Source organism: Panthera tigris, chromosome E1 (assembly GCF_018350195.1).
Source record: "Panthera tigris isolate Pti1 chromosome E1, P.tigris_Pti1_mat1.1, whole genome shotgun sequence".
In the NCBI taxonomy this organism is placed as follows: Eukaryota; Metazoa; Chordata; class Mammalia; order Carnivora; family Felidae; genus Panthera; species Panthera tigris.
The window spans coordinates 29,568,267-29,595,405 of record NC_056673.1 but is presented as its reverse complement, the minus strand read 5'-3'; the positions used below and the strand labels follow the sequence as shown (position 1 = coordinate 29,595,405).

Below are 27,139 nucleotides of genomic sequence, written 5' to 3'. Positions count from 1 at the left end.
CTTCGCGTTCCACCCCTCACCTCCACTGCGCCCCGGGGCTCGCGCCGCAGGCCCCGCCCCCGCCCGCGGCCGCGCCGCCCGGCTCGGCGTGCGCAGGGCTCACTCTGCCCTTCGCTGGCGTCGGCGTCGGCGGGCAGGTAGGCCCCGGAGGTTTGCTCGCGCGCGCGCGCGCGGCCGCGCGCGGGCGGCCCCAGGCCTGGTCCCGGAGCCGCGCCTCCGCCCACGCGAGGTAGGGCCTGAGGGGCGGGGCCGGTCGCGAGGCCTCGGGAGGGGCCGGCGGGAGGCCGCTCTCGGGCGGAGCGGCTGCGCCCGGGAGGGGAGTGCGGGCCGCGAACTAACGGTCACGAACGCTGGCGGCGCCACGCGACCCACGTGCGCCACCGCGCCCAGAGACCCGGGCACCCAGCTCCGCGGCCGCGTCCCCGCGGAGGGCAGCCTATCCGTTTTTCCTGTGGGCGACCCCGTGCCCGGCGCGGGGAGGAGCGTGACAGCGCTGGGCGCCGCCCCCTCGGCGCGGCTCGGCGGGAGGCTCCCGGGTAGCGGCGGGGAAGAAGCGGCGCGTGCTCCCCCTTGGAGACCGTGGGACCACCCGGGCAGAAGGCGCCCTTGGTGTCCCCTGAAAGGCGGAGGGCGGGCTAGCGGGGACCGCGAGCCCCGGGCGGACCCCGCCTGTTTGTCTCCCAGTTAGAAATCGGTCTTAGACAAGATGGAAGGGGAGAAGCGGCCGGCGCCCTACGAGGGCCTGTTTGCCGACGGGCACCTGATCCTGTGGACGCTGTGCTCGGTGCTGCTGCCCGTGTTCATCACCTTCTGGTGCAGCCTCCAGCGGTCCCGCCGCCAGCTGCACCGCCGGGACATCTTCCGCAAGAGCAAGCACGGGTGGCGCGACACGGACCTGTTCAGCCAGCCCACCTACTGCTGCGTGTGCACGCAGCACATTCTGCTGGGCGCCTTCTGCGACTGCTGCGGGCTGCGCGTGGACGAGGGCTGCCTCAAGAAGGCCGACAAGCGCTTCCCGTGCAAGGAGATCATGCTTAAGAGTGACGGCAGGGCCCTGGACGCCATGCCCCACCACTGGATCCGGGGCAACGTGCCCCTGTGCAGTTGCTGCGTGGTTTGCAAGCAGCAGTGCGGCAGCCAACCCAAGCTCTGCGATTACAGGTACGGCCTTTGTGGGTACACGTTGTCCCAGGATGCGGGGTAGGAGTCGGGATCTCGCAGAGTGCGCTAGAGACTTACCTTGATCTCTGCAAATGGCCTCAACTGCCCACTTCAAGGAACCAAGCTAATAAACATCCCGGGTATTGGACAAGCAGGGCAGCTTTGCAGTATCATTTGCCTAGATGATACATCTAGCCTCCGCTCCTCAGCCAGCCTGCCCTTTTGGGCAATAAAACTTGGCACTGAACTTTGATCCAGAGGCCTCTAAGTACTGCATACTTCATAGCCACCATGTTACGTTTTCGCTTTTGTTACTATGGATTATTTCCATTTTAAGTGAGAAAAAACGAAGTGTGGACAAATTGACTTTTCCTTAGACTCACAAAACTGATTCTCCTCAGCATCTTTTTATGAATGGACAGTGAAAACAAGCATCATTCCATGGCAGCGCTTTAATTATCTTTTTCAAATATAGATATTGGTGCTGTGATGAAAGACAAAACTTAAAGGATTCTCCTTTCGCCACATGGCCTTCTTAGGACCGGTAGCATCTTAGACAGTCTTGGATTAAGCCAAGAATATTTTGATGGCTTCTAAATAGACACACATTAGACAACACATGAACATTCTTAAATATTCTCTGAAAATAGGTGAAGATGCTCTTTGCTGGTATTAGAGATTCATAATAAAAGGAGATGCTGCTCCCGCAGATCATCTGCTTTAACTCATTTTGCAGTTGAGCGAGTTTTAGTCAGTGGTAAAATGGAACTGGTGTCTGGGATTTCTAACCCCCAGCATAGTGTTAAGAGTACTAACACTTAGCCTTGTCTCATCCTTAAGTCTGGACATCTCCACTGTCCTGAGTTTTATTTCTGACAAGTAGAAAGGGCCCTAAACATGTTTAAGACCTAAAAGAGAAAGCTGACACTAGATAGAAAGTTACTTTTTTAATTTCCGTCTTTATTTTTTTCTTTTACTTCAAAATCTTTTTTTTAATTTGTCTTCCAAATTTAGATGTACTTTTGGCATCAATGAGAGCTAGGTTACCAGAGTCTTTAAATAAATTTAATAGCTCTCTCTATAGTTAAGCTTTAGTCTTCAAAAGCTGGGATTAGTTGGAAAGAAGACATGACTGGCATATTATTTCCTTCCCTTCTTGGTGTCTGTGTAGAATTAGATAAAAATGGCCTCCATAAATATCTGAACTGCACTTCAGATACTCCTTAATGAATAATAGTGCTCTGATCTTCCACCCAAATGATTTTTCTTAGAAATGAGTATCTGGGGGCGATTAGGTGACTCAGTTAAGCGTCTAGGTCTTGATCTAGCTCAGGTCTAGCGTCTAGCTCAGGTCATGATCTCACGGTCATGGGATCAGGCCCCACATCTGGCTCTGCGCTAAGGGTGGAAGCCTGCTTGGCATTCTCTCTTTCCCTCTCTCTCCCTCACTCTCTGCCCCTCCCCCACTCATTTTCTCTCTCTCTCTCTCTCTCTCTCTCAAAATAAACATTAAAAAAAAAGTGGGGCGCCTGGGTGGCTCAGTTGGTTAAGTGTCAGACTTCAACTCAAGTCACAATCTCACAGTTGGTGAGTTTGAGCCCCTCATTGGGCTCTCTGCTGTCAGTGCAGAGCCTGCTCTGGAGCCTCTACTTACCTCTCTGCCACTCTCTCTCGCTCTCTCTCTCTCTCTCAAAAATAAATAAGCACTTTTTTAAAAATTGCATTTGCACAAAAAAAAAAAAAGCATATCTGACCCAGTCCCTCCTCTGCTTAATTAAACCCCTACCCCTTCAGTTGCTCCTGGTCACTTACCCTGATGGTCTTTCAGTATAACCTTCAGGTGCTTAACATGGTGCCCAGGGGCTGATGTGCTCTCTGGACCCTGCCTGCCCTTCCAGTTTTTACCTGCCACCACCTGCGTTAAACTTTAAGCACCAGCAACACTGGCTTTTTCATATTTCCCTTCTCTTTCTCAAGGCTTTCCTCCCCTGGCTAGCTTTTAGGCATCCTTAGAGACTTGTCTTGTGTCCTTTCCTCCAGGAACCCTTGCCTGATCTACTCACCCCCAGGCCCAGAGTTTTCCTTTTTGATGATGACGTAATATCCGATATCTCAGTGGTTCTCAAAGTAGGTTCCCCAAACCAGCGGTATTAGCATCATTTGGAAACTTGTTAGAAATGCAAATTCTAGTGTTGCCAGATTTAGCAAACAAGATAAAAACATTTGCAATATTGCGGCCAGCTTATATCCCCCCAAATCATTCGTTGTTTATCTGAAGCTGAAATTCAGTTAAGCATCTTCTATTTTCTTCGTGACCCTACTCCCACCTCCGACCCCCTGAATCAGAAACTTGGGCTGGAGACGAGCAGTCTTTGCTCTGGCAGGCCCTGCAGGTAATTCTAAAGTTGTATGTACCTTTTACAACGTCAGCCTCTGTCCTTAATGTTGTGTCCTCCCCTTTGTACACAGTGAATGTGATGATACATCTTTTTCTCACGAGTTTGTTCTTACCAGATACTCAACAGTCTGTCCTCAGCTTGCTAGAGCCCCTCACCACAGGTGGGGATTATTTCTGTGTAATTTAGGAACTGCTTGTTACTCCCAGGAGAAAAGAGCATGGCGCCCTGAAGTTGTGCATGTTCTGCAGTGTTCTCCTGTATTTTAGCCAATAGCATTATGCAGGGTTACTGAACGCTCTGACCTTCCGTAGGAATGAGATATTTCAGGAAAATAAACTATCTATTCGAACTTTAAACACAAGCCAGACCGTCCCTCTGGATTTTACCCAGCCCTGGCGAGGGCTTCTACCATGTCTGTATCACTACAGAAGTATGAGTCTTAAGGGAACTAGAAAGACCCAGGTAGTAACTGATTTTGAAGCTTGCGGGCCAGTTCAGCTCTGCCGAATAAGTGACAGAGGCCCTTTAATTTATACTCATTCAGTCTTGATTCAGTTTTCACACGGTGAGCATCTATGTATTTTGTTTCAGGTGCTGTGCCAGATTCTACTTTCCCTGTAGGTTTTTTTCTCTTCGTGTATATTTCCCCAACCACTATAATGTGTCTCTGCACCTAGTATCATATCACTCCTTCCCTATCCTTCCTTTTTTTCTTAACTGTCACCTGACTAAAATAGGGAATTGTGTTATAAGTATTCATTATATTTGTTAAATGAACCTTTGTTCCTTATAGTAATCCATCTCTTGTTAAGAAAACTTAAGGTGTTTTTTTTTTTTATTTTTTATGTTTATTTACTTTTGACAGAGAGAGAGAGAGAGAGAGAGAGAATGAGCTGGGGAGGGGCAGAGAGAGAGAGGGAGACACAGAATCGGAAGCAGGCTCCAGGCTCCGAGCTGTCAGTGCAGAACCCGACACGGGGCTCAAACTCACAGACCGTGAGATCATGACCTGAGCTGAAGTCGGACGCCCAACCGACTGAGCCACCCAGGCGCCCCCTTAAGGTGCTTTTTTATTTATAAGGCCTTTTCTTCCTTACATCCTATCCCCTTACACACACTGATTAATGAAACAAAGCTTTCTTCATTACATCCTATGTAAGAAAAGCTTCCAAAGCTTTTCTTCCTTACATCCTATGCCCCTTACACACAGATTAATGAAACAAAGCTTCTGACTTCTAGCAGGTGATTACATTGGCCACTTTAGTCTTGACTTTGATCTTAAACTGTATGTTTCTGTGTTCTGTCGGTATGTATTTATTCATTTCTTTAATTATCTGAAATGATGAAAGATCCCAGATCATTTTTTTTTTAATTTTTTTTTTAACGTTTTTATTTATTTTTGAGACAGAGAGAGACAGAGCATGAACGGGGGAGGGGCAGAGAGAGAGGGAGACACAGAATCGGAGGCAGGCTCCAGGCTCTGAGCCATCAGCCCAGAGCCCGACACGGGGCTCGAACTCACGGACTGCGAGATCATGACCTGAGCCGAAGTCGGACGCTCAACCGACTGAGCCACCCAGGCGCCCCTCCCAGATCATTTTCTAGAGTAGAGGTGGACAACCTTTCTATGAAAAGACAAAACTAAGTATTTTAGGCTTTGCAGACCATATGGTCTGTCATAACTACTTAACTCACTGTCTGTCATGGTACAAAACCAGCCCTAGACAAGACATAAATGACTGGTTGTAGCTGTACTACAATAAAACTTTATTCACAACATCAGGTGGCAGACGTATTTGTAGTTGGCCAACCCCCGTTATGGTGTGAATATCATAAATGAACACCCCGAGGCACCTGGGCGGCTCCATTGGTTGAACGTCCAACTTCAGCTCAGGTCATGATCGCACGGTCCGTGGGTTTGAGCTCCGCGTCAGGCTCTGTGCTGACAGCTCGGAGCCTGGAGCTTGCGTCGGATTCTGGGTCTCCCTCTCTTTGTCTGCCCCTCCCCAGCTCACTCGCGTGCTCTCTCTCTCAAAAATAAACATTTAAAAACTTAAAAAATAAATAAATAAATGAACATCTCAACCTCATGTATAGTTCTGCCACCTCCTCTAGCATACTAAAGAAGAGAGCTATCGTGAACAGGTAACTTAAAAAATTCTAAGAAGTGTTGCCTGTAGTTTCTTTTTTCCCCTGTGAAGGTGCTTCTTTAAAAAATAAAGCAGTCAGGGGCACCTGGGTGGCTCAGTCAGTTAAGCGTCCGATTCTTGATTTCAGCCGATTCTTGATTTCAGCTCAGGTCATCATCTCACAGTTTGAGGGTTCGACCCCCACATCAGGCTCTGCTGTCAATGCAGAGCCAGCTAGGGATTCTCTCTCCCTCCCTCTGCCCCTTTCCCACTCATTCTCTCTCTCTCTCTCCCTCTCCCTCAAAATAAATATACATTAAAAAAATTTTTTTAAATAAAGCTATCATACACCTGCATAAAAATGGCACATAGGGTGATGTTCTGTCATGATAAAGGTTTTAGTTATAGGAAAATATTCATTTGTCAAAACTCAGCAAATGTACAGATTTGTATATTTAATTGTAAATTTTACATCAAAAGAAAAATCCCATAAATAAATGATGAACTCTAGATAAAGATAGGCTTGCTTGCTGAACTATTTAGGAAGTATCCTGATATCTGCATTCTACTTGAAATACACCAAAAATTAGGTGGATTGATGGATGGATAGAAATGTAACAAAGCAACTATAGGAAGATATTAATGCTGGAATGTAGGTGGTTTACTGTTTATCTGTTTACTGTAAAAAAAAAAAATTCTAACACAAAACATTTTAAAAAGCAAGGAGACTATCCTTGTTTTTTGGAAATCCTTGTTGAAATATTGAAAGATAAAATCTCATAATGTCTGTAATACTTTCAAACGATTTAGCTATATGTGAGTTTACACAGAGATAAAGCAAATGGAAAAAATATTAAGAATCAGAGTGAAGGGTTGATTTAAGGGTATTCACTTTGCTATTCTTTTGACTTCTGTGTAGGTCTAAAATGTCAAAAACATAAGCAATGAGTCAGTGACATGATCGCTGGAACTAAAATATCAAGACATTATATTAGTAATGTCTTGTTTTCCCATCAGGTTTGAAATCTAGATCAGGTTAAACACTAATTACAAAACACATAGAGACAATTCTCAATTTTGAATATAGTATTTGTAAGGAAAAGTATAATGTTGAATAGTAAGCATTTTGGCTCTACCTTTAAAGAACAAAGGCTGATAATAGCCATCATTTTAGCTAAAAGAATCTTTTCTGAAATGTGTGAGAATGCAGTAAATGATAAAGGTGTCCCAAGTCTGTGGGGATAGAAAAGGTTGTTTTACAAGTGGTGCTAGGACAGGTATTCTCTGGGGGGGAAAGTGAGGTCTTCAAACCACACTATCTGCCACAATAAACTCCAAATGGGTTAAAGCAAGGGCTCTTAGTTCACAGATGGATAAGATTCCAAGAAACCCTGACCCTTTCAGGAGATTTTCAGTGGAGCCTGTAGCCCCGGAAGAAGCACTAAATTAAAGACATGGGTGTGAAAACTGAACGGGTGGGAATTTGCAAATAGTGAAGGACTTCAGAGCTTAAAAGCATTTAAGTAAACCCCAAAGGGAAATAGGGAGCGATCAAAAAATAAACTTAAGTACATTAAAAAGTAAATTGAAAAGAAACCGAAAGAAGCTTGCAATAAATATGACAGGAAAGAGGTTAATACCCTACATAAATCCAAAGTGCATGCAATTATTAAAACCTAGTAAAAGGTGACTATAGGACATGAATCCATTCACAGAAGAAGACAAAAAATATTCAGCGTCACCTAGTGATCAAAAGCCTTCAAATTAAAACAAAAAAATGTGTTTTCTATCAAGGAAAAAATTTAAAATACTAACGTGCAGGATTAGCAAGTGTTAGACATGATAGACATCTCGATGAACTGGTAACAAGCACACTGGACAGATGGACCACATACTGGTTACTGTGAAACTGATGTCCATGTTATGTGTCAACTGTACTCAAAAAAAATATTAAAAAGAAAACAGTCTTAGGAAAATGCATGCCCTTTGAGTCAGTAACTTGGCTTTTAGAATTCAAGGGAAATAATCTCATTTATGCTTATGGTTGTTCTTCATGTTGTTTATACTTAGAAAAATAAGCTATCTAGGGGCGCCTGGGTGGCGCAGTCGGTTAAGCGTCCGACTTCAACCAGGTCACGATCTCGCGGTCCGTGAGTTCGAGCCCCGCGTCAGGCTCTGGGCTGATGGCTCGGAGCCTGGAGCCTGTTTCCGATTCTGTGTCTCCCTCTCTCTCTGCCCCTCCCCCGTTCATGCTCTGTCTCTCTCTGTCCCAAAAATAAATAAAAAACGTTGAAAAAAAAATTTTTAAAAAAAAGAAAAATAAGCTATCTAAATGTCTTATTTTTAGGGGCACTTGGCTGGCTCAGTCAGTTAAGCGTCTGACTCTTGATTTCATCTCAGGTCATGATCTCCCAGTTCATGGGATCGAGCCCCATCGGGCTCCACACTGACAGTGCGGAGCCTGCTTGGAATTCTCTCTCTCTCCCCCCTGTCTCTCTGCCCCTCCCCTGCTCCCACCCTTTCTCTCTCTCTCCCTGTCTCTCTCTCTCAAAATAAAAAAGTAAAACTTTAAAAATTAAAAAATAATAAATGTCTTATTTTTTTAATGTTAAATTATATATCCGTATGTATGGTACTATACATTCTTTACAAACCATATTTTTTTAAATGTTTAATGGCATAGGACAACATTCATGATAACATGGAAAGAAAAGTACTGTCCAGATGTACATGTATCATAACGAGAAACACATCTATGCACAGTAAAACTGAGAAATACAGGGGTGCCCGGGTTGCTCAGTTGGTTGAGCATCCGACTTCGGCTCAGATCATGATCTCATGGTCCGTGAGTTCAAGCCCCGTGTCGGGCTCTGTGCTGACAGCTCAGAGCCTAGAGTCTGCTTCCAATTCTCTGTCTCCCTCTCTCTCTGCTCCTCCCCTGCTTATGCTCTATCTCTCTCTGTCTCTCAAAAATAAATAAATGTAAAAAAAAAAAAAAAAACCTGAAAAGTACAGCAAGAAGTTAAGATTTATTGTCTTTGGATGATTTTTATTTAATGTCTCTTTGTATTTTCTAAATTCTCAAGCATATGCTGATATTATCTTATTGAAAATGTATTTTTAAAAATGTATGTAGGTAGTTGACGAATGTATTCTGGTTTTTAGAAACTCAAGCAGTACAGCAATACAGAAGGACATAGGATAAAAAGCAGATATTCTTCTCAGCCCTCTCATCCCACTTTTCTTCCCAGAGGAAACCAGTGTGAAATAATTCAGGGGCACCCTTTCAGATTATTCTCAATTACAGTCCCCTGTTGTAAAGTTAATGGTGTGGTCTCAAGCTTAGTCGGAAAGGAACTATTCACTAAACATATGCAAGTTACTTTACAGTTTTCTGTCTAACGGATCATGCAGGTAACACTTCTTTCAGGGGTAAATAAGACTCCTGAGTAAATAGCAGTAATCAGTTGAGAAATCTGAACATCCACCGGAAAAAAACAACCTTAAAATAGAAATCCAAAAGGGTTGACCTTGGGCAAAAGACTTTTATTCTCTCTCTTTTTTTTAATTCATTTATTTTCTGCCGGCCTGCTTTTGTCTGTACACTCAGCTCTGCCTGCCTTATCTGTGACTGGATTAAAGTCTTAGCAGATTAATAATAGAAACCTGGGACCTTCACCAGCACTATTCTCTGCTTGTTTCACGCTCATATCCAGAGAGGCGAATCTGAATGTACATATCTTCTGTCTATATTTCAAGTACAAACACAGAGATTGGTTTTGTATTAACTGCCAACAAGAAATGCACTGTTTGGCTATATCTACTGAAATATTTTCAGATGGTCATAAATTACGAGGTTTTCAAACTGGACAGACTGGACCCCGAGGAACACAAAGACCCAGGCCAGTGGGGCATTTAATTAAGCAGCAAGGACTTTAGGCCTCACAAACGTTATTTCAACCAAAGCACAAATAATTAAAATACAGAACCATTGTTCTAGACCCACTCTTGTTTATGTGGATATGTCTACTGGCATTTACCATGTTATAAATTAAAACTGGGAAATTGCTTAAATACTCATTTTTAAAGTGACAAAATATTTTTATGAAAATTTAGTGAGAAGAGTGACATTATTCTACCTTTTTGGTACATTTCTTTGGTTTAGAGGCCACCTAGATCCTCCTGTCGGCTGCTGCACTGGGTCTGTACACACTTGAGAGGAGGAAGATGAAATAACATCTTGGTATTAATATTAAAATGATTTTAATCTCAGAGTCGCCCTGCAAGGATCTTGAGGGGCTCCAGACCACACTTTATTTTTCTTTTAACATTTTTTATTTATTTTTGAAAGCGCGATCACAGAGAGAGAGGGACAGAGGATCTGAAGCTGGCTCTGCACTCGTAGCAGAGAGCCCCATGTGGGGCTGGAACTCACAAACGGCGAGATCATGACCTGAGCCGAAGTCAGATGCTCAGCTGACTGAGCCACCCGGGTGTCCTAGACCACACTTTAAAAATCACAGTTAGGGGCACCTGAGTGTCTGACCCTTGATTTCAGCTCAGGTCATGATCCCGGGGTCATGAGATCGAGCTCTGCATCAGGTGCTTCACTGAGCGTGGAGCCTGCTTAAGATCCTCTCTCTCCCTCTTCTTCACCCCTCCCCTGCTCGTTCTCTCTCTCTCTCCCTCCCTCTCCCCATCCCCACTCTCTCTCACTTTCTAAAAAATAAAAATAAAGTTATAGAGGCTCCTGAGTGGCTGAGTCAGTTGAGGATCCAACTCTTGATTGCAACTCAGGTCATGATCCCAGGGTCAGGAGATCGAACCCTGCGTCCAGCCCTGCGCTGAGCATGGAGCCTGCTTGGGATTCTCTCCCTCCCTGTTTCTCTGCCCCTCCCCTGCTCCCATGTGCGCACGTGAGCTCTCTTTCAAAGTAATATTTTTTTTTAAGTTCTAAAAAACGCTATTAAACTGCCAAGTATTTTCAAACTTTATTGCTCATTTTCACTGTGCAGATAGTTATAAATCTTTTCTTTGCTAGATTTTATGCCCAATAGTGGTGAGATTACTAAAGGATCAGTTTGCACATCAGTGAAATTATGGTTTAAGATTAATTATTGTCTTTGTTTCTTCCTTCCCTCAGGTGCATTTGGTGTCAGAAAACGGTACATGATGAGTGCATGAAAAATAGTTTAAAGAACGAAAAGTGTGATTTTGGAGAATTCAAAAATCTCATCATTCCACCAAGTTACTTGACCTCTATTAATCAGATGCGTAAAGACAAAAAAACAGATTATGCGGTGGTAAGCCGAGTTCATTTTTCCTTATGTAATTGATTTTCACAAAGCTGCCCGAGTCCCTGTGTGACACTTAATGGTGGCCTTGAGGGAAGAATCGTTACCGTGGGTTGCAGAGCCCTGCCCAGTGTTTAGAGCTGTGCCACCAAGTTCGGCCCTTGAGTCCTTTCACATCTAAAGGGAAATTGGAAATGGTATATTACTGGTTTCTAAATCCCTGCCTGCACCTGCATCACTTGGGGAGCTTTTTAAAAATGCAGATTCCTGACTCCACCTCCATCACCAGGTTTGATTAGGAGGCCGAGGGTAGGTCCCAGGAATCTGTATTTTTCTTTAAGGTCCTCAGACAATTCTGATAAACAGCCAGATTGGAAATTCTTTATCATTATCAGTGAAAAGAAAACAGGGATTTTGCTCACACATTGTTCTAACAGAATTTTTCTATTCGGAACTTTATGTTATTTGGAGCATTAGATGCTCCAACAAATAATTTGAACCTTAAAGCTGTCAACACTTCGCAGCATGTATGTGTGTAGAAACTGATCTAAATGCATCTTTCAGTCTTTATGTGGTTCTTAAGGGATAACTGTAAAAATTTGCATTTATTTCCTACTTGAATATGCCAAAATAGTTGAACTATTTTATCTCGAAATTCAGTTTTGTGTCTTTTCCAAATTAGGATTTTATTTTATTTTATTTTATTTTATTTTATTTTATTTTATTTTATTTTAGGGTTTTATATCTTAAATGTCATCTTTGACAGTAGTCCTGCCAAAGAAAAAGGCATTTAAAAATTTTTAAATATTATGTTTAATGTTATGGTACATATTTTTTAAACGTACATACAGTGCCTTAATGTGTCTGATTTCAATCTAAGATCATAAGGGGTGAGAATCACTAAGTAAAACTGTAGAACATCATCATTGTTCACATCCACAAGGAGAAGGGAGAGGAGAAAAAAGGGTTAGGTTAGAGAAATACGAATTTCATTTGACTTTGGGCTTTGTATAAATCTGGATTCTTGAATCTAATTGAGTATACCATTTAAAATGTTTTTTTAATTAAAAAAAAAAAAAAGCCTTACAAACTAAAATACATTAGAATATATCCAGAGAAGGACAGTCAAGGTAAGAGAGCAGAGAAAACCTGTGTCCATGCTGTGAACAGTTGAAAGGATGCAAAATGGATTGCCCAGGAGACAAAACTGATGAAAGATACAATGCTTCAGGTGTTTGAGCACAACAGTTATATGGAAGAACAAATAACATTATTTCTGGTTGCCTTAGGAAGCAAAATTAGAATGATGAATGAAAGTTATTGAAACACAGATTTTTAACTCAATTTAAGTCAAAACTTTCTAACAACACATGAAGCGCGAGTTAAATTATTCATCTATAAGTTCCCTTTCCATTCTTAGAATTCTTTGATTTTTGTATTCATTGTAGTGTGATAGTTGTTTTTTTCCCAGCGTATTTACAGCACTATTGCTACCAAGAAATGAAAAATTTATTGCTGGAGCACCTGGGTGGCTCAGTTGGTTGAGCATCTGACTTCGGCTCAGATCATGATCTCACACACAGTTCCTGAGTTTGGGCCCTGCGTCCGGCTCTGTGCTGTGTCAGCTTCAGATTCTGTATCTCCCTCTCTCTCTGCCCCTTCCCTGCTCGCGCTCGTCTCTCTCTCTCGACAATAATAAACATTTTTTTAAAAAAGAAAAATTTATTGCTCACCATCTTTGAGATATTAAACCCTTTTCACTCGCATTAATTTTTTTAGCTAGCCTCTAAGCTTGGAAAGCAGTGGACCCCATTAATAATCCTGGCCAACTCTCGTAGTGGAACTAACATGGGAGAAGGGCTGCTGGGAGAATTTAGGATCCTCCTAAACCCAGTCCAGGTAACTAAAGAGAAAACTTTCCTTCTGTATTAATCTTCTCATGCTTAGCTTTTCGTTTTCCCTAAGTTGTAATGGTGGTTAATGCTTCAAACCAGTCATCACTTGATTTTAGGAAAGAATTATAAAAGTATCGAGCCATCCAAATATATAGAGAAAGAGGTACTCTCATGGTGGGAACATAAAATGGTGCAGCCACTTTAGAAAAGTGAAGCAGTTTCTTAAAAAGTTAAATATAAATTTACCCTACCACCTACCAATCCCATTTCTAGCAGTCTGCCCAAGGGAAGTGAAAGCATATGTCCCGCAGAGACTTCTATGCAAATGTTCATAGCAGCGATATTCATAATAGCCAAAAGGTGGAAACAACCTAACTGTCCATTCGCCAGTAAGTTGATAGAACCAAATGTGTACCCACACAAGGGAGTATCACGCAGTGATAGGAAGGGACGAGGTAACGACGCATATGTGCAACCAGGAACGAACCTCAGAACCATGCTAAGTGAAAGAAGCCAGGTGCAAGGACCCTCGGGGTATGTCCCTTTTATGTGACCTGTCCACAACAGGCAGATGTACAGAAACAGAGGAGTGAGTGGTTGCCTGAGGCCAGGGCTGCAGAATGGGAGTGAGTGCACCCAGACACTGAGGGACCCTCTCGGAGCAGTGAAAACGCTCTAGACTGGATTGTGATGGTTGCACAGCTCCGTAAACTGACTAAAAGCCATTTAATTGTGCACTTTAAAAGCGCATTTCCATATATATAAATTGTGCCTCAGTTTAAACAAGAAGAATAAAAGGATGGCAGCATTGAGTTTACGTGCTGGCTGCTTCTACTTTGAAAAACATTTATAAACAACTCCTGCGACAATCAGAAACGCAATAATTTTTTTCCTTCCCGTTTGTATTTTTCCCTTTCAACAATAGATACTTAAGGAAATTATAAAAGTAATAAAAATGGAAAGAAAATCACCTGCAGTTTCCCCACACAAATACACCGGTTGTTTTCATTTGTCCATGTTCTTTGCATGCATTGTCTGTGCGTCTGCATATTAACATCACAGTAACGATACTCTAGATTTAAAATTTGTGTTGTTTTCAGTACTTAAAGAGTATTTGTCCCTGGTGTGATGTAGTCTTCATAATTACACCTGAAATGATGAAGATAATTAATTGAATGGATATATCCTGTTTATCCAGGCTCCTGCTGTTGGAGATTGAGTTTGTCTCATAATTATACAACCATAAATAATGCCACACTGAATACCTTTATAAACAGGCGTTTTCATTTTTTGAAATGTTTTCCTAGATCATTTACAGAATTAGAGGTATCAAGGGTCCTTGCATCTTTACATCATTGTATGTATGTTGCAAAATTACTTTCCAGAAATGTGCACAAACTTGCACTAGTGATGGATTTGAAAAATCCACTATAAAATATGAAGTAATGTGCTAAGGGTGAACTTAGCACATTCTGGTTTCACGTGAACAGGAAGAAGGCAGTGTCGTGTAATGGATAGACTATAGGACTGAAGGTGTATGTCAACACTTAAGTATTGGGGGACTCACAGGCAAGTTATTTAACCTCCCTGCGCCTCAACTTCCTGGTCAGTAGAACGAGGCTTACTTGTGAGTAGGGCCAGCGTCCGGATGAGCCGCAGTATCAGCAGTCTGGCGCATCGCTAGGCACTTCGTAGCCCGCGTTGTTCTCTAACCGCATCCATACTTATCTGGGGGGACGTCATCCTCACAGATGGAGGATAGTGTTGGATACAAACAAGTGTTCTTTTTCTTTCATTTCTAGGTTTTTGATGTAACTAAAACCCCCCCTGTCAAAGCCCTGCAGCTTTGCACTCTCCTTCCCTGTCACTCGGCCCGCGTGCTTGTTTGTGGAGGGGACGGCACGGTGGGCTGGGTCCTGGACGCAGTTGACGAAATGAAGATTAAGGTATCAACCTTTAAGACCTGCGTGCCCTTCGCAGAAGCAGTTCCGAGATAACGGATACAATATTATGGTTACATTTTTTATTACACAGATAAATATTAGAAGACATTGCCAATTTTGAACATTATGATTAAGCAGTTCCTATAACCTTCAGCAAAACAACATACAGCTGTTACATTTGTGTCTCTCTTGCTTTGGTCTATAAATTTTACCAAATAACATTACCCCACAAATCATCTGAAGAGAAAACTCCCAACACACGTCTTCCGTTTTCTAGGGACAAGAAAAGTACATTCCGCAAGTCGCAGTCCTGCCTCTGGGAACAGGCAACGATCTGTCCAATACCTTGGGCTGGGGCACAGGGTACGCGGGAGAGATCCCCGTCGCTCAGGTCTTAAGAAATGTGATGGAAGCAGATGGGATTAAACTAGATAGGTGAGTTTTACTTCCTCCAAAAGGTAGATTTCTGGAGCTTTGGTAATATTGTTTGGTCTAAAAATGAAGACTTGAAGTAGTTACAAAATGTAACTTAAATGTAAAAGACTGTGTTAATTGTACTCATCCACGATGCTGGGGTTTTATTCTGTTATATGAGGACTGAAGTCACATTAGGTAGAGCACTCATCTCAAAATTTGTGTAGTCACTTAGGTGTGCTTATTTTTTCAAATGCTATTTTAATAAAAGTACTTCATCTACAGGACTGCAAAGTTAAGTGGCAGTTAATTTGATAATAATTGCCTTTTTTTTTAACTTCTGTATTTTAGATGGAAAGTTCAAGTAACAAATAAAGGATACTACAACTTAAGAAAACCCAAGGTATGTTTTCTGGGCCTCAGTTGCACGTGATTTTAGCACTCTTAACTAGTCCGTCATATTTTATAGTGGATTTTTCAAATACATCACGAGTGCAAGTTAGTGCCCATTTCTGGAAAGCAGTTTTGCTTTGTACACGTGTGGCGCAGTGGTGGGATACAGAGATGCGGTGCTTATTCCCTCTGGGGGCCGGTTATGGAGCAGAAGAGAAACCCACGTGCTCAGCCCCCAGTTGGCCTGTAAAGAGGGCTGTGGGGGAAACACATTGTGAGTGCGGGTAGCGCCTCCCTGGCAGATCGGGCTGGAGAGGTTTCGGGGGAAGAGATGGGTGAGGTGGTCCTTAAAAGGTAAACGCAATTTAGATGGACAGAGAAAGGAGCAAAAGACTTTCCAGGCAGAGGAAATCGATCCTGGGGACGCAAATCATGGTTAGCAAATACTGCGGAGATCAGCTCTGTGTTTTCTAAAAGATACTCTGGGGGTGGAGTGAAAATAGCCTTGAAAGTTGCATGAGGGCAAAATACGGGGACTTTTAGCAGGAAGACAGCAAAAACATTGTAGAGGTGGAAGTGATCGACCCTTGGCAGCTCGGTAGTAGAGCAAGAGAGAAAATACACGTTATGCCAGATTTCTAGCTGTTGAGGCTGGATGTGTGGGAATGACCGTAACCAGGATACAAAGAGAAAGAGTTTCAGGTTTGAGTAAGAGGAAAAGGAGTTAGATTGGGGGCATACCAGCCTTGAGGCTGTGGCACATTGGAAGGGGGTTGGAAATGCAGGCTTAGTTAGTGCTCAGGAAAAAGACAGGGCTGGGGATGGAGACTGAGGCACTCATGCTGGGCTGGGAAATAAATTAAGCAAGGACCAACATCCTGGCTTGACACGGATAGAAACTGAGACCCTGGGGGTTGCAGTGAAAGTGAAAAGCAGGTGTAATGGGCATACAGGAGAAACCTGGGTGCAAAGTAGAGCCATTCTAGATGATAAGGTCTGAGGTGCAGCACATTACTCAGAAAAGCAAAGTGAAATTTATGTGGATTGTCATCGGCCTTTGAACCGAAGCTTTATTTCTGGAAACTTCACTGGATAGGTAGCATCAGCTCTAAGTGAAATGTAAATGCAGAAAGCATTAAATTTTGATAAAGAACATACAGACTGAGATTTAACAGATTACACATATGTAACAGGCTTAGATTGAAGCATATTGCAGTTGTTTATTCTTCCCCCTTTTCGCAGGCATTCACAATGAACAACTATTTTTCTGTTGGACCTGATGCTCTCATGGCTCTCAATTTTCATGCTCATCGCGAGAAGGCACCATCTCTGTTTTCTAGCAGAATTCTTAATAAGGTGTGTTGGATAAAATAACATTTCCTGCTTATCGCTGAAGGTACAGTAAAAATAGTTCAATTATATCTAGCCCTCTTCCAAGTAGATTCAGATAGAACTTACTTACGGAAACGTTCATCTGTTTTGTTATTGAAGTGTTTTGTGGCCGTGACAAACTTCTTACAATTTGGAGAATGTTCCACAGCACATTCTGCTCCAGCAGCAACTAAGTGAAATTCACGATAGCCTATCTTACTTAAATGGCAACAAACATTGGAAAGAATTTTAGGCAGGCAGAATAAACTTTTGGTGAAGTCATGAACGGGAAAAACATAGATTCCTTTGGCTTCAGAAAGCTCCGAAATGCAGACGAAGGAAGAGAGGGAGCAGTTCGTTTGCCACGGCTTTTACCTACGCTCACCACTCTGACTCCTAGTACAAGTGATTCCTTTGGTGCAAGTTTCACTTTGGCATTGTTTTTTTTTTTTAATGGCTTTTGGTGATTGAGCAACAGGATGTAAAAATTTAATGCGAAGCGGTTTTGCTCCTGGTTTCAGTTTTACAAGTAGTTCACGTTTACAAATAGTTACCTCTTACTAATATAATTACTAAGGCCGCAAGTGTTGCCGTTTGTACGATTAGTAATTAACGTCTCAGAGCTTCCATCAACCTTTCTATTTTCGGAAGTGATTATAAGTGTCCTTTAGATGTGTCTCTATTCCTTTCATTAAGTGATCTCAAGTACTAGGAAAAGGTGGAGTTTTCTAATTTTGATACAATATTTCTTTGTAAAATGTAGCTTTTTGGATAAACTGGGAGAAAGCACCATTTAGGCACATGCTACTGAAAAATGGGCTACTTCAGCTCAGAAGTAACACGTCCTTTTTCCCCGGGAGAACCTAGTCCACTGTAAGCAAGCAAGGCTCGATGATCACGTCAGGGATCGTTGGTTCAGTGTCTTATCTTGCTTACGAGCTCATTAGGTTGCTTTAATATCCCATTTTCTGTCCATTTCTCCTAGGCTGTTTACTTGTTCTATGGAACCAAAGACTGTTTGGTACAAGAATGTAAAGATTTGAATAAAAAAGTTGAGGTAAGCTTTTAAAGTTTTAGGTGGTCTCTGGATTATAAACTTTTTTTAAGAAAAATGCTGAATTTTCTGTTAACATATTTTGCTAACATACATGGAATATTTATTGTGGGCCAGGCGCTTTACTAAGTGCTTCATACACATTATCCCACTGCGTTGTCACCACAATCCTACAAGTCAGGCACTACTCTGTTGCCATTATGCAGAAGAGAAAACTGTTTGAAATTAAGTAATTTGCCCAAAGGCACACATAACCAGGATTTGAACCCAGGTTTATCTCCCTCCGGTCTGTTGAACTGATACTGAGCAGCTTTCCATTCACACTTGATGACATATGTGAAGCAATCTTCACGTAGTACCCGACTCATCATGGACTCTCAGAGGAAGTTTAAATGCAAAGTTTATATGACAATTGTGATGTGTCTCTCTTCTATACAAAGCAAAGTCGAGATGTAGGAGCAGGAAAAACAGAATATTATTGAGTGCTTGTCACTACAGTATCCCTGATGTCATGATACGGCAAAATCTTGTGTATATTCCTTGCTTGCTTCCAGAAAGAATCTGTAATGGTTAACAGCACCAACAAACACATTAATACAGAGAAACGTAAAAACTAGTAAAAAGAATAAAAGGGCAAGAGCTTAGGAAGAGAGAAAAGTGAGCAGGGAGCGTGAGGGGCCTGATGATACGTATGCCGGGCAATTAGGCTAACGCTGAGCTCACACGCTTTGCGGCCACAGAACAGGAGGAATGGCAAGATTTGCCATAAAAAAAGTTCCTTGCCCTTTATTACATTTGCTTCATCCTGGGCTTTGATAACCTTGGCGGAATGGGCAAACATGCTAACGCTTTATTGTTTTGTCTGATATTTTATCTATACAAAAATTATTTGTGAAGCCACCTACATGATGCCAGGCACTGTCCTAGGTACTGGGGATCCAGTGATAAATCCCTTGCTCTCACTGAGTTTACAGTGTAGAGGGAAAGAAAACATTTAAAGCACACTGCAGGATAGTGTGACAGGTGACATGATCAGGAAATCTTACAAGAATAAATAAGGGTAGTACATAACCCAGGGGCTGGAGAGACTGTCTAGGGAAAGTGACTGTAACATGTCTTTCTGAACGAAGTGATGAGCTGGAATCTGAACATTAAATAAGAGATAGCTGAGTGAAAAAGGAGGTGGAAATTGTTCTCCACTAAGAAGCATATGTGCAGAGGCCCAGAGGTGAGAGAGGACATGGTGTATTCGAGGGAGTTCCAGCTGGAGGATAGCTCACAGGAGGGACAGAGCAGGATCAGAGGCCAAATCTCAGAGGGGCCGTACTGGCCCGTGAAAGAACTTGGATTTCATCCTGAGCTCCAGTCAGGCGCAGAAGGGCTGCAGTCAGGATGACACATTTGCATTCCCTAAGTGCTCAATTTCCTGCTCTGAGAGCAATGCAGATGAGGAGAGACGGGCCAGGTAGGCACCGCAGGGCAGAGGTGAGGGTGTGCTGGACTTGGGACTGTCCGGAGTGACGGAGTGACGGAGAGGGGAGGTGCTTGGAAGTAGAGGGTAAAGGCGAGGAAATCAAAGATGACCCCAGGTTTCTGGCCCAGGCACCCGAGGCCCACGGGGGTGCTCTTTCCTGGGAGGTAGATAGGGGCCGCAGGGAAGATGCTTTGCGTTAACCCAGTCTTGCGCCCAGCTGTTGCAGGTGCCACCACTGGTTGGAACCGTTTTATGGGCAGTAGGATCCACAGATCTGGCCCGGTTTGCTGTCCTGGACCAGCAAGGTAGAGCTGTCAGCGCTGAGATGGCAGTTAATGACATCGCGCTGGCTTTTTCCTCCGGAGTCTGCGGCCCGAGAAGAGAGAGGAGCCTAGAACATAGCTAGAGGCGGGAGGTGGAACTCAGCAGTGACCGAGGAGGAACACCCAGAGGAGGAGGGTCTGACTCCCAGAAGTGAAGGGAGGGAGTAGTTCAGGAAAGGGTGTCGGGTGCCACTGAAATAGCAAATTGGGTAAGGCCTGAAAAAGATGAGATTAACAAAAACTGTGTCATTTTACCTTAGTTTTAAAAAATGAAGTTGTTATAATTAATAACCACCGAACAGATGGGAAAGGCTGATTCCTGGGGCGGGGGGGGGGGAGGGGCGCGGGTAGGAAATAGTCTTCTCTACACGTGTGTCTCTCACATCCTGTATGTATGCAGATGGAGGTGAACCCTTGGTGGAAGTGTGCAGAAATAGTATGCCCTGTAGTAATTCACTACTTGTGTTTCTTTAAAGCTAGAACTGGATGGTGAGCGAGTAGAACTGCCCAATTTGGAAGGTATTATAGTTCTGAACATCGGCTACTGGGGCGGTGGCTGCAGACTGTGGGAAGGGATGGGAGATGAGACTTACCCTCTAGCCAGGTATGTACATTTATGATTGGGTTTTTTATGACACTGTTTTCTTTAAAGCAGTCTGTTTTTGGGGCGCCTGGGTGGCTCAGTCACTTAGACGTCCAGCTCTTGATCTCAACTCAGGTTATGGTGTCATCGTTCATGAGATCGAGCCCCACGCCCAGCTCTGCACTGTCAGCTTGGGATTCTCTCTCCCTTGCTCTCTGCCCCTCCCCTGCTCACATGCATGCGCATACGCTCGCTCTCTCTCTCTCTCTCTCTCTCTCTCTTTCTCAAAATAAGCTTTAAAAAAAAAAAGCAATCTGGGGTGCCTGAGTGGCTCAGTTGATTAAGCGTCCGACTTCAGCTCAGGTCATGATCTTGTGGTTCGTGGGTTCAAGACCTGCGTTGGGCCCCACACTGACAGTGCGGAGCCTGCTTGGGGTTCTTTCTCTCTCCCTCTCTCTCTCTGCCCCTCCCTGACTTGTGCTTTCTCTCTCTCTTGAAATAAACTTAAAAAAAAAAATTTTTTTAGGCACTCTGTTGTTTATAGACTAATATTTTTTTAAATTTGTATTTTTGTATATGTCATTAATATGAATACCTTATTAAATAATAAGTTGATTGTCCACCGCTGTGAAAAAGTATTTGTCTTAACGTGACTGATCTTACTTCATTGCATCACACAATCCATGTGTCCTTTTTCCAACTGTAGGCATGATGACGGTTTGCTAGAGGTCGTTGGAGTGTATGGGTCTTTCCACTGTGCTCAGATTCAGGTGAAACTGGCAAACCCTTTTCGAATAGGACAAGCACATACGGTGCGGGTAAGTGATATATTGCTCTGTATTTCACTGAGTCCCATTTCTAAGCCACTGATCCATAGCGAAAGAAATACACACTCCAGCTTTCCAGAAACAGTGGTGCACAGGGGCACCCGGGGGGCTCAGTCAGTTAAGCATCCGACTGTTGATTTTGGCTCAGGCCATGAGCTCAGGGTTCATGGGATTGAGCCCCACCTCAAGCTCTGCACTGGCAATGCAGGAAGCCTGCTTCATTCAGATTCTCTCTCTCTCTCTCTCTCTCTCTCTCTCTCTCTCTCTCTCTCTCTCTGTTCCTTCCCTGCTCGTGCACTATGCACTCTCTCTCTCTCTAAATAAATAAATTAAGATTTTTTTTTCTAAGAAGTAAATAAATAAACAGTGGTTTACACCCACACTGTCACTCAGCCTCCACCAAAGGCTTCGATATGATGGGGAAGAAACAAAGTGTTCAGTGGAAAAGAATCCCTTAAACGACTGATGATAAAGATATATTCAGATTAATTTTCTAAGAAGGAAATGCTCATAATTGTCCCTAGAAAAGTTAAGGGACTGTGGATGATATTACTAAGGAAGACCTTTCTGAGCTTCTGGGGACTTACTTGTTTCTAATTATCTGTTCCCTAATACCAGTTGATTTTGAAGTGCTCGATGATGCCAATGCAGGTAGATGGGGAGCCGTGGGCCCAGGGCCCCTGCACTGTCACCATAACTCACAAGACACACGCACTGATGTTGTATTTCTCTGGAGAACAGACGGACGATGATATCTCCAGTACTTCAGATCAAGAGGACATAAAGGAAACCGAGTAGATGGATGAGGAATGAAAGTTTAGAATTCTCCCAAACAAGCAGATACGTATTTGTCCAGGAGTAAAATTCTCTATCAGCTGTTTGGTCTTAATTTCACCAGTAGTAGAATGGGTATACATCCGTGTAAATAGCAATTCCAAAAACAGCCAAATTGCCAGTTGTTTACAGATGCCTGTTCTTTTTTCAGCAAAATGGTCCCGTCGTGTAGTACTAACTTTACAAAGTCCCAGAGGGCTAATGACTTGCAGGTGAGATGTTTGTCATGGCTTGATGTGTGAGAGCAGGACTCGCTCTGAGGTCCACACTCTCCTTCCTTATTCTTGAACACACATCTGATGGACAAGATGTAGGTGGCAGAATCATTGCCATCTTAATTCTTAATGTTGTGACACCATCCTAACATTTGGAAAGTTAACTTGCTTTTTTGAACGGAGATGACTGGCGTCCTACCCCCAGGGTTAGTGAGGGCCTTCCGCCGCGGCTGGCCCCCGAAGACTTCTCAGCCTAGCACTGTGTGGATGCATACGGATCTGTTTCCAGGAAACCTAAAAAGGAGAAGTGTTAAAGGAGGACATTACTTAAATTTTTTATATAACTTTTAGGAGCAGATTGAGACCCCCAGATGTTGCTTGGTTAACCCTGTTAATGACCACGTTGAGCTGAAATTCAGCATCTCATTTATGACCCTGTGGAGCCAAAAGACAGCCACACAGTTGAATAGGTAACAGTTAACATTCAGAGCACTGCGGATTGAAAGTTTCCAAGCTAGACTGTTACCCAGTTTCTCCTGAGTAAGAGACAGTATCAACAATTGAAAAAAAGTACTACAGAAAATGTATTCGTCCTATTAGTTGCTCAAAAGAAGTTCGATAATGATTAGTAACTTCTAAAAGTTCAGTGGTCTTGTAGTATTTGAAGTACAGTAGTCTTTTATATCCAAAGTACAGAAATTCCCCTTGGGGAAACAGACAGAATCCTGTGCTAAAATGTTTATATCGTATTTATTTTGAAATGAGAGATTTTTTTTATTTATTTATTTTCTTCATTGTGGTATACTTGTGTTTAGTGTTTACAATAGATGGCTTTATTTAATAAGTTAAATTCGTCACATAAATTCAGCTAGTCACAATCAGAAATGTAGCCTATTGACTAAAGAAGTAAAACCCATAACTTAATTTTCCTGGAATATCATCCGGATAGTCTCATTCTTTGGAAACATTACTCAATATTTTTTAAAAAGAGGGAGAATGAAAGCACTGGCAAACTACCTTTACGTAACTGAAAGTTTTGTTTCATTGTTTTATTTGACTCTCAATTGCCAGAAGCTGATTGAAGCGCTGGTCTCCTGGTTCCCCAGTAGATGGCACTCTCCTGGTGTGAACCCGCCTGATCCCTCAGGCCAGTGAGGCACACCCTTGGGCCACCAGCCTGGTGTTTTCCTAACAAATGGCCCATTTGCGGGCTTGGTGGTCTTTCATGACGTTAATCTCTGAAAGACGAGACTGTATCCCCCAAAACACCATTAGCTTCCTATAAGGATCTGTTATGAATCTGCCATCCGTGAATTGCCATGAAACTTAAATTTCATTCACCTTCAGGCCAAAGCCATGTTTTAAAGGAAAAACTTAGTAGTGATACAGTAGTCAGTGCATTATATAAAATACTCTGATTCTGCTTCAGTTAACCTCTTCCACATCTCAACAGGAGATGGTAAATTCTAGTATTGACAGATTTTGCGAGCGGATCTGTTTTCACCTTTTCATCCACCTTTCATGGTAGGGAACCTGTTGCTATTGGTGGCAGAGTTTTGTAGGTTTTCTTTTATGGACCGATCATGTTTTGAGTATAACGAATTTTATTCCTTAACTCATGGTCGACACTGTTACAGGTATCACATTTTATAAATCTAGGCTACAATTTATCTTACTATAATTCCACAGTGCTAATTGTAGAATCAAAGTAAATCGTTTGGGATGTCAGAATTCAAATCTTCAAAATAGCTAGAAAGCTTTTGTAATAACCATAATGTTACATCGGATCTAGAACAGGTTTATATACAACACCCTTGTTTATTTAAACAAATTGTTTTTTTCAACTTTCATAATCCCATGAGGCTTTTCCCTGCTGACCCTTCATGAAGCTTTTCCGTTACCTTAGTCTCAGTCATTCAGATTCATTTAGGAAACTTATTTTTGAATACCATGTCATCACACATCTTATTTTAGCAAAGTCCGTTTACTTTTTAGGCACATTTGTCCAGCATTTCAAATAAATGTACAGGCACGGGTCTTGTTTTCAAAAGGATAGTTTACAAGACTCATGTTGCAAGTATATTCTAAGTATATTTAAGAGTAGCGGTTGTTGACATGACCAGTGATTCTGTACTTTACAAAAAATCATTTGCCATAATATTTTCCTGTTCCATTTTAAATTGTCTTGACTAAACACGAAAACAAATTCTGTGTTCTCAGGAAGAAATACATAAAGTGAAGCCTAGCTCCAAGTCTGTTTTCAGATTCCTCTCCCCCTTTACTGTCCTCCTACATTCCTAACCCCTTCAACTTCGTGGCTTAAACACTGAACACCTGGCAGCTCTTATGGACCCCATAAGTAGATGGTGATAATTTCTCAGTGCTTTTTATGTTGCGTAGAAATCAAACCGACTTGTGTTTTAAAACACAAGTTGTCTGATAGGTTACATGACCTTAAATGGGTTTTAGGTTTTCTGCAGCAATTAGCTGGGAACCCCTAATGTAGCTACTGTTTATAAAAATTTTATAGTCAAAATTAATTTATTTTTATTTTTTTAGGGTGTGTCAGAATGTGTCGTATTTGCTTTTTGAAATATGTTTGCCTACTTCGAGTTGTAAAATATTCTGTGGCTCAGAAATGGTCAAGTCCTTTTTGCGTTGTAAAAATGAACACTACCAGCATGTCAAAAGAAAAATAGTTTGCATTTGTAATGTAAAATTGTATTTACTGTATATTATGGAATTTTAAATTTGCACTAACTAGGAAACTGTAAAGGTTATGTTAATTTACAGATTCATGTGGATCCGAATACATCATTTGTACTTATTTGGCCAAATAGGTCAGTAGAATAGGTGATAGTTTTGTGTGGTTTTTCCTTGAGGTGATAACATTGAAGCAAGAACCAGCACTTTATACTCAGAACTGTTTTTAATTCTACCTAATTTGGGACAATGGAATGTAGGTCGATTTATAAAAAAAAATATAGGAACTTAAAAAGAAAAGAGTGTTGTTACTCTGTCCCACGCCGAATGAAGGCATGTTCCCAGCAGTAAGACAGAAGAAGTGGTTTTGCGTTTGCTTTTAAAGTATGCCCTGGCTTTCCCACATCTTCCCTGTAAGGCCTCTCTCCTTTTTATCAAAGTGTGATCTACCAGTTGTCTGCAGCGTCCGTCCGAATCACCTGGGGAGCTCTGATGCCGAAGGCCGGCCCCTGACGTCATGAATCGGTGTCTCTGATGGGACATAGACATTTCGTAATCCCACGAGGCTCTTCCCTGCTGACCCTTGGTGCTTTTATTCACAAGCACCTCGAGTGCTTCTGATGCACGCTGACATTTTTAAAGCTACTGGTCTGTACCTCATGTGTTCACCCAGGGCTTTTGCTGGATGGGTATCATGCAGGAAAATTGAATCGGATGTTCTTAAAATTGTTTTTCCTTCACTCCACTAACTGCGTTCTTCCCCCACAAATCACTCTCCTAAAGGAATGCTGTGAACAATTTGTTCATGTCCTATCCTATCCAAATTAATATATTTATCTGGATGCTATTACATAAAAATTGGTAGCCTCCGATTCTTACGTGGAAACAGGTTTTGAAACTATGATCTAGGGAGTCTTAGAGAACAGGTGGTGCTCAGGGGCCAGTGGGATGGACCCCCAAGGGGCTCCCGCTTTCTCCCTTCATTCGGTGCAGCCCCCCCACTGGATGCTGCTTAAGGTAAGATTTCAGTAAATAAAATTCTGCCTCTTTTTGAAAAAAAAAAGGATTCCATACTTTTTAAAAGGGTTTGGAAGCCACTACTCAGTGAATGACTCTGTCACCTGGTTAATTTTCTGCTGATTTTTACATATTCAGAAACCTCGTGTTTTTTGACAAAAAATATTTTGAAGGTCTTGCTGCTTGGAATATGACCATCTGGCTATTTCACAAGTTTTAAAGGCATTTTCTGTTTTTTGTTTTTGTTTTTGTTTTTAATAGTAAAGCACTGGCTTAACCTCTGTTCCTCACATTTCTAATGTTAGTATAGAAATGGTCTGAGTATTTAGTTCATTTTAGTTAGTAAATACACATACACATTTCCCCCCCACGGCCGCAACTAGTCTGTGCCTGAGGCTTGCAGGAATGAAGGAGGTGCGTTCCAAGGATCTGGAGAAAGAATCCAAAAGGGTCCCCCTCTCAAACAGAAGCTCACGAAACATAAATGATTGCACTTAGCCATCTGCAGAGAGGTCTGAAGAAAGTCAGCGACCTAGAAGCTGTAAATGCAGGTGTATTTCCTCGGTGTCTGCAGGGGCTCGGACTCCCTCCAGTAAAGGAAAGTGTCCAAGCAGAACGCGCTGAGCAAGATAAACCATACGAAATGTCCACCTTGTGGTGCTTTCTGGTGACCAGTGTGGAACATTGAAAAGGAGAGCTGGGAAGTTAGGCCGCTATCCTTGTTCCTCTCACACTGACCAGGCGACAGGGCATCTGTCCTATGTGCGGACCTCACCGTGTGTGAGAACATACCTGCAGGAAGGGCAGGCGGGGTATAGTCGGAGGACGGTGGCTCATCGGAGCGTTTGCTGCCCTCACTCTCCACTCTCGTTCTGGGCCCTGCCGGTAGTTTTCCTCTCGAATTTGAGCTGCTTGAAGGAGCCCGACGGATGAATGGGCGCTCTGATTTGTAATTCTATTCTATACGAGTTTCGAGCAGCCTGGATCCTCGCCCTGATCGCTCGCAGGTGAGCTGACTGAACCGGCTCCCTGGCCCACGGTGTGGACACTTGGGGTGGCTCCGCCTCCTCAGCCAGCTGGCCTCACACTTCTCCCCCCCCACCCCCATCC

At 42.8% G+C, this 27,139-nt stretch overlaps 1 protein-coding gene across 2 annotated transcripts; it reads left to right on the top strand.

Moving 5' to 3' along the window:
- The first annotated feature begins 36 nt into the window (after positions 1–36).
- DGKE (diacylglycerol kinase epsilon) lies at positions 37–25,161 on the top strand. Of its 2 annotated transcripts, XM_007086704.2 has the most exons (11): positions 37–1,161; positions 10,833–10,992; positions 12,763–12,882; positions 14,681–14,824; positions 15,099–15,256; positions 15,587–15,638; positions 16,871–16,984; positions 17,985–18,056; positions 20,327–20,454; positions 21,140–21,251; positions 21,879–25,161. In XM_007086704.2, exons 1-11 carry the CDS (start codon positions 707–709, stop codon positions 22,056–22,058), a joined length of 1,695 nt encoding a protein of 564 aa, XP_007086766.1. In that variant the 5' UTR covers positions 37–706; the 3' UTR covers positions 22,059–25,161. The 2 variants fall into 2 exon arrangements, with proteins under 2 accessions (XP_007086766.1, XP_042822421.1); XM_042966487.1 differs by lacking the exon at positions 12,763–12,882.
- The last annotated feature ends 1,978 nt before the right edge of the window (positions 25,162–27,139 follow it).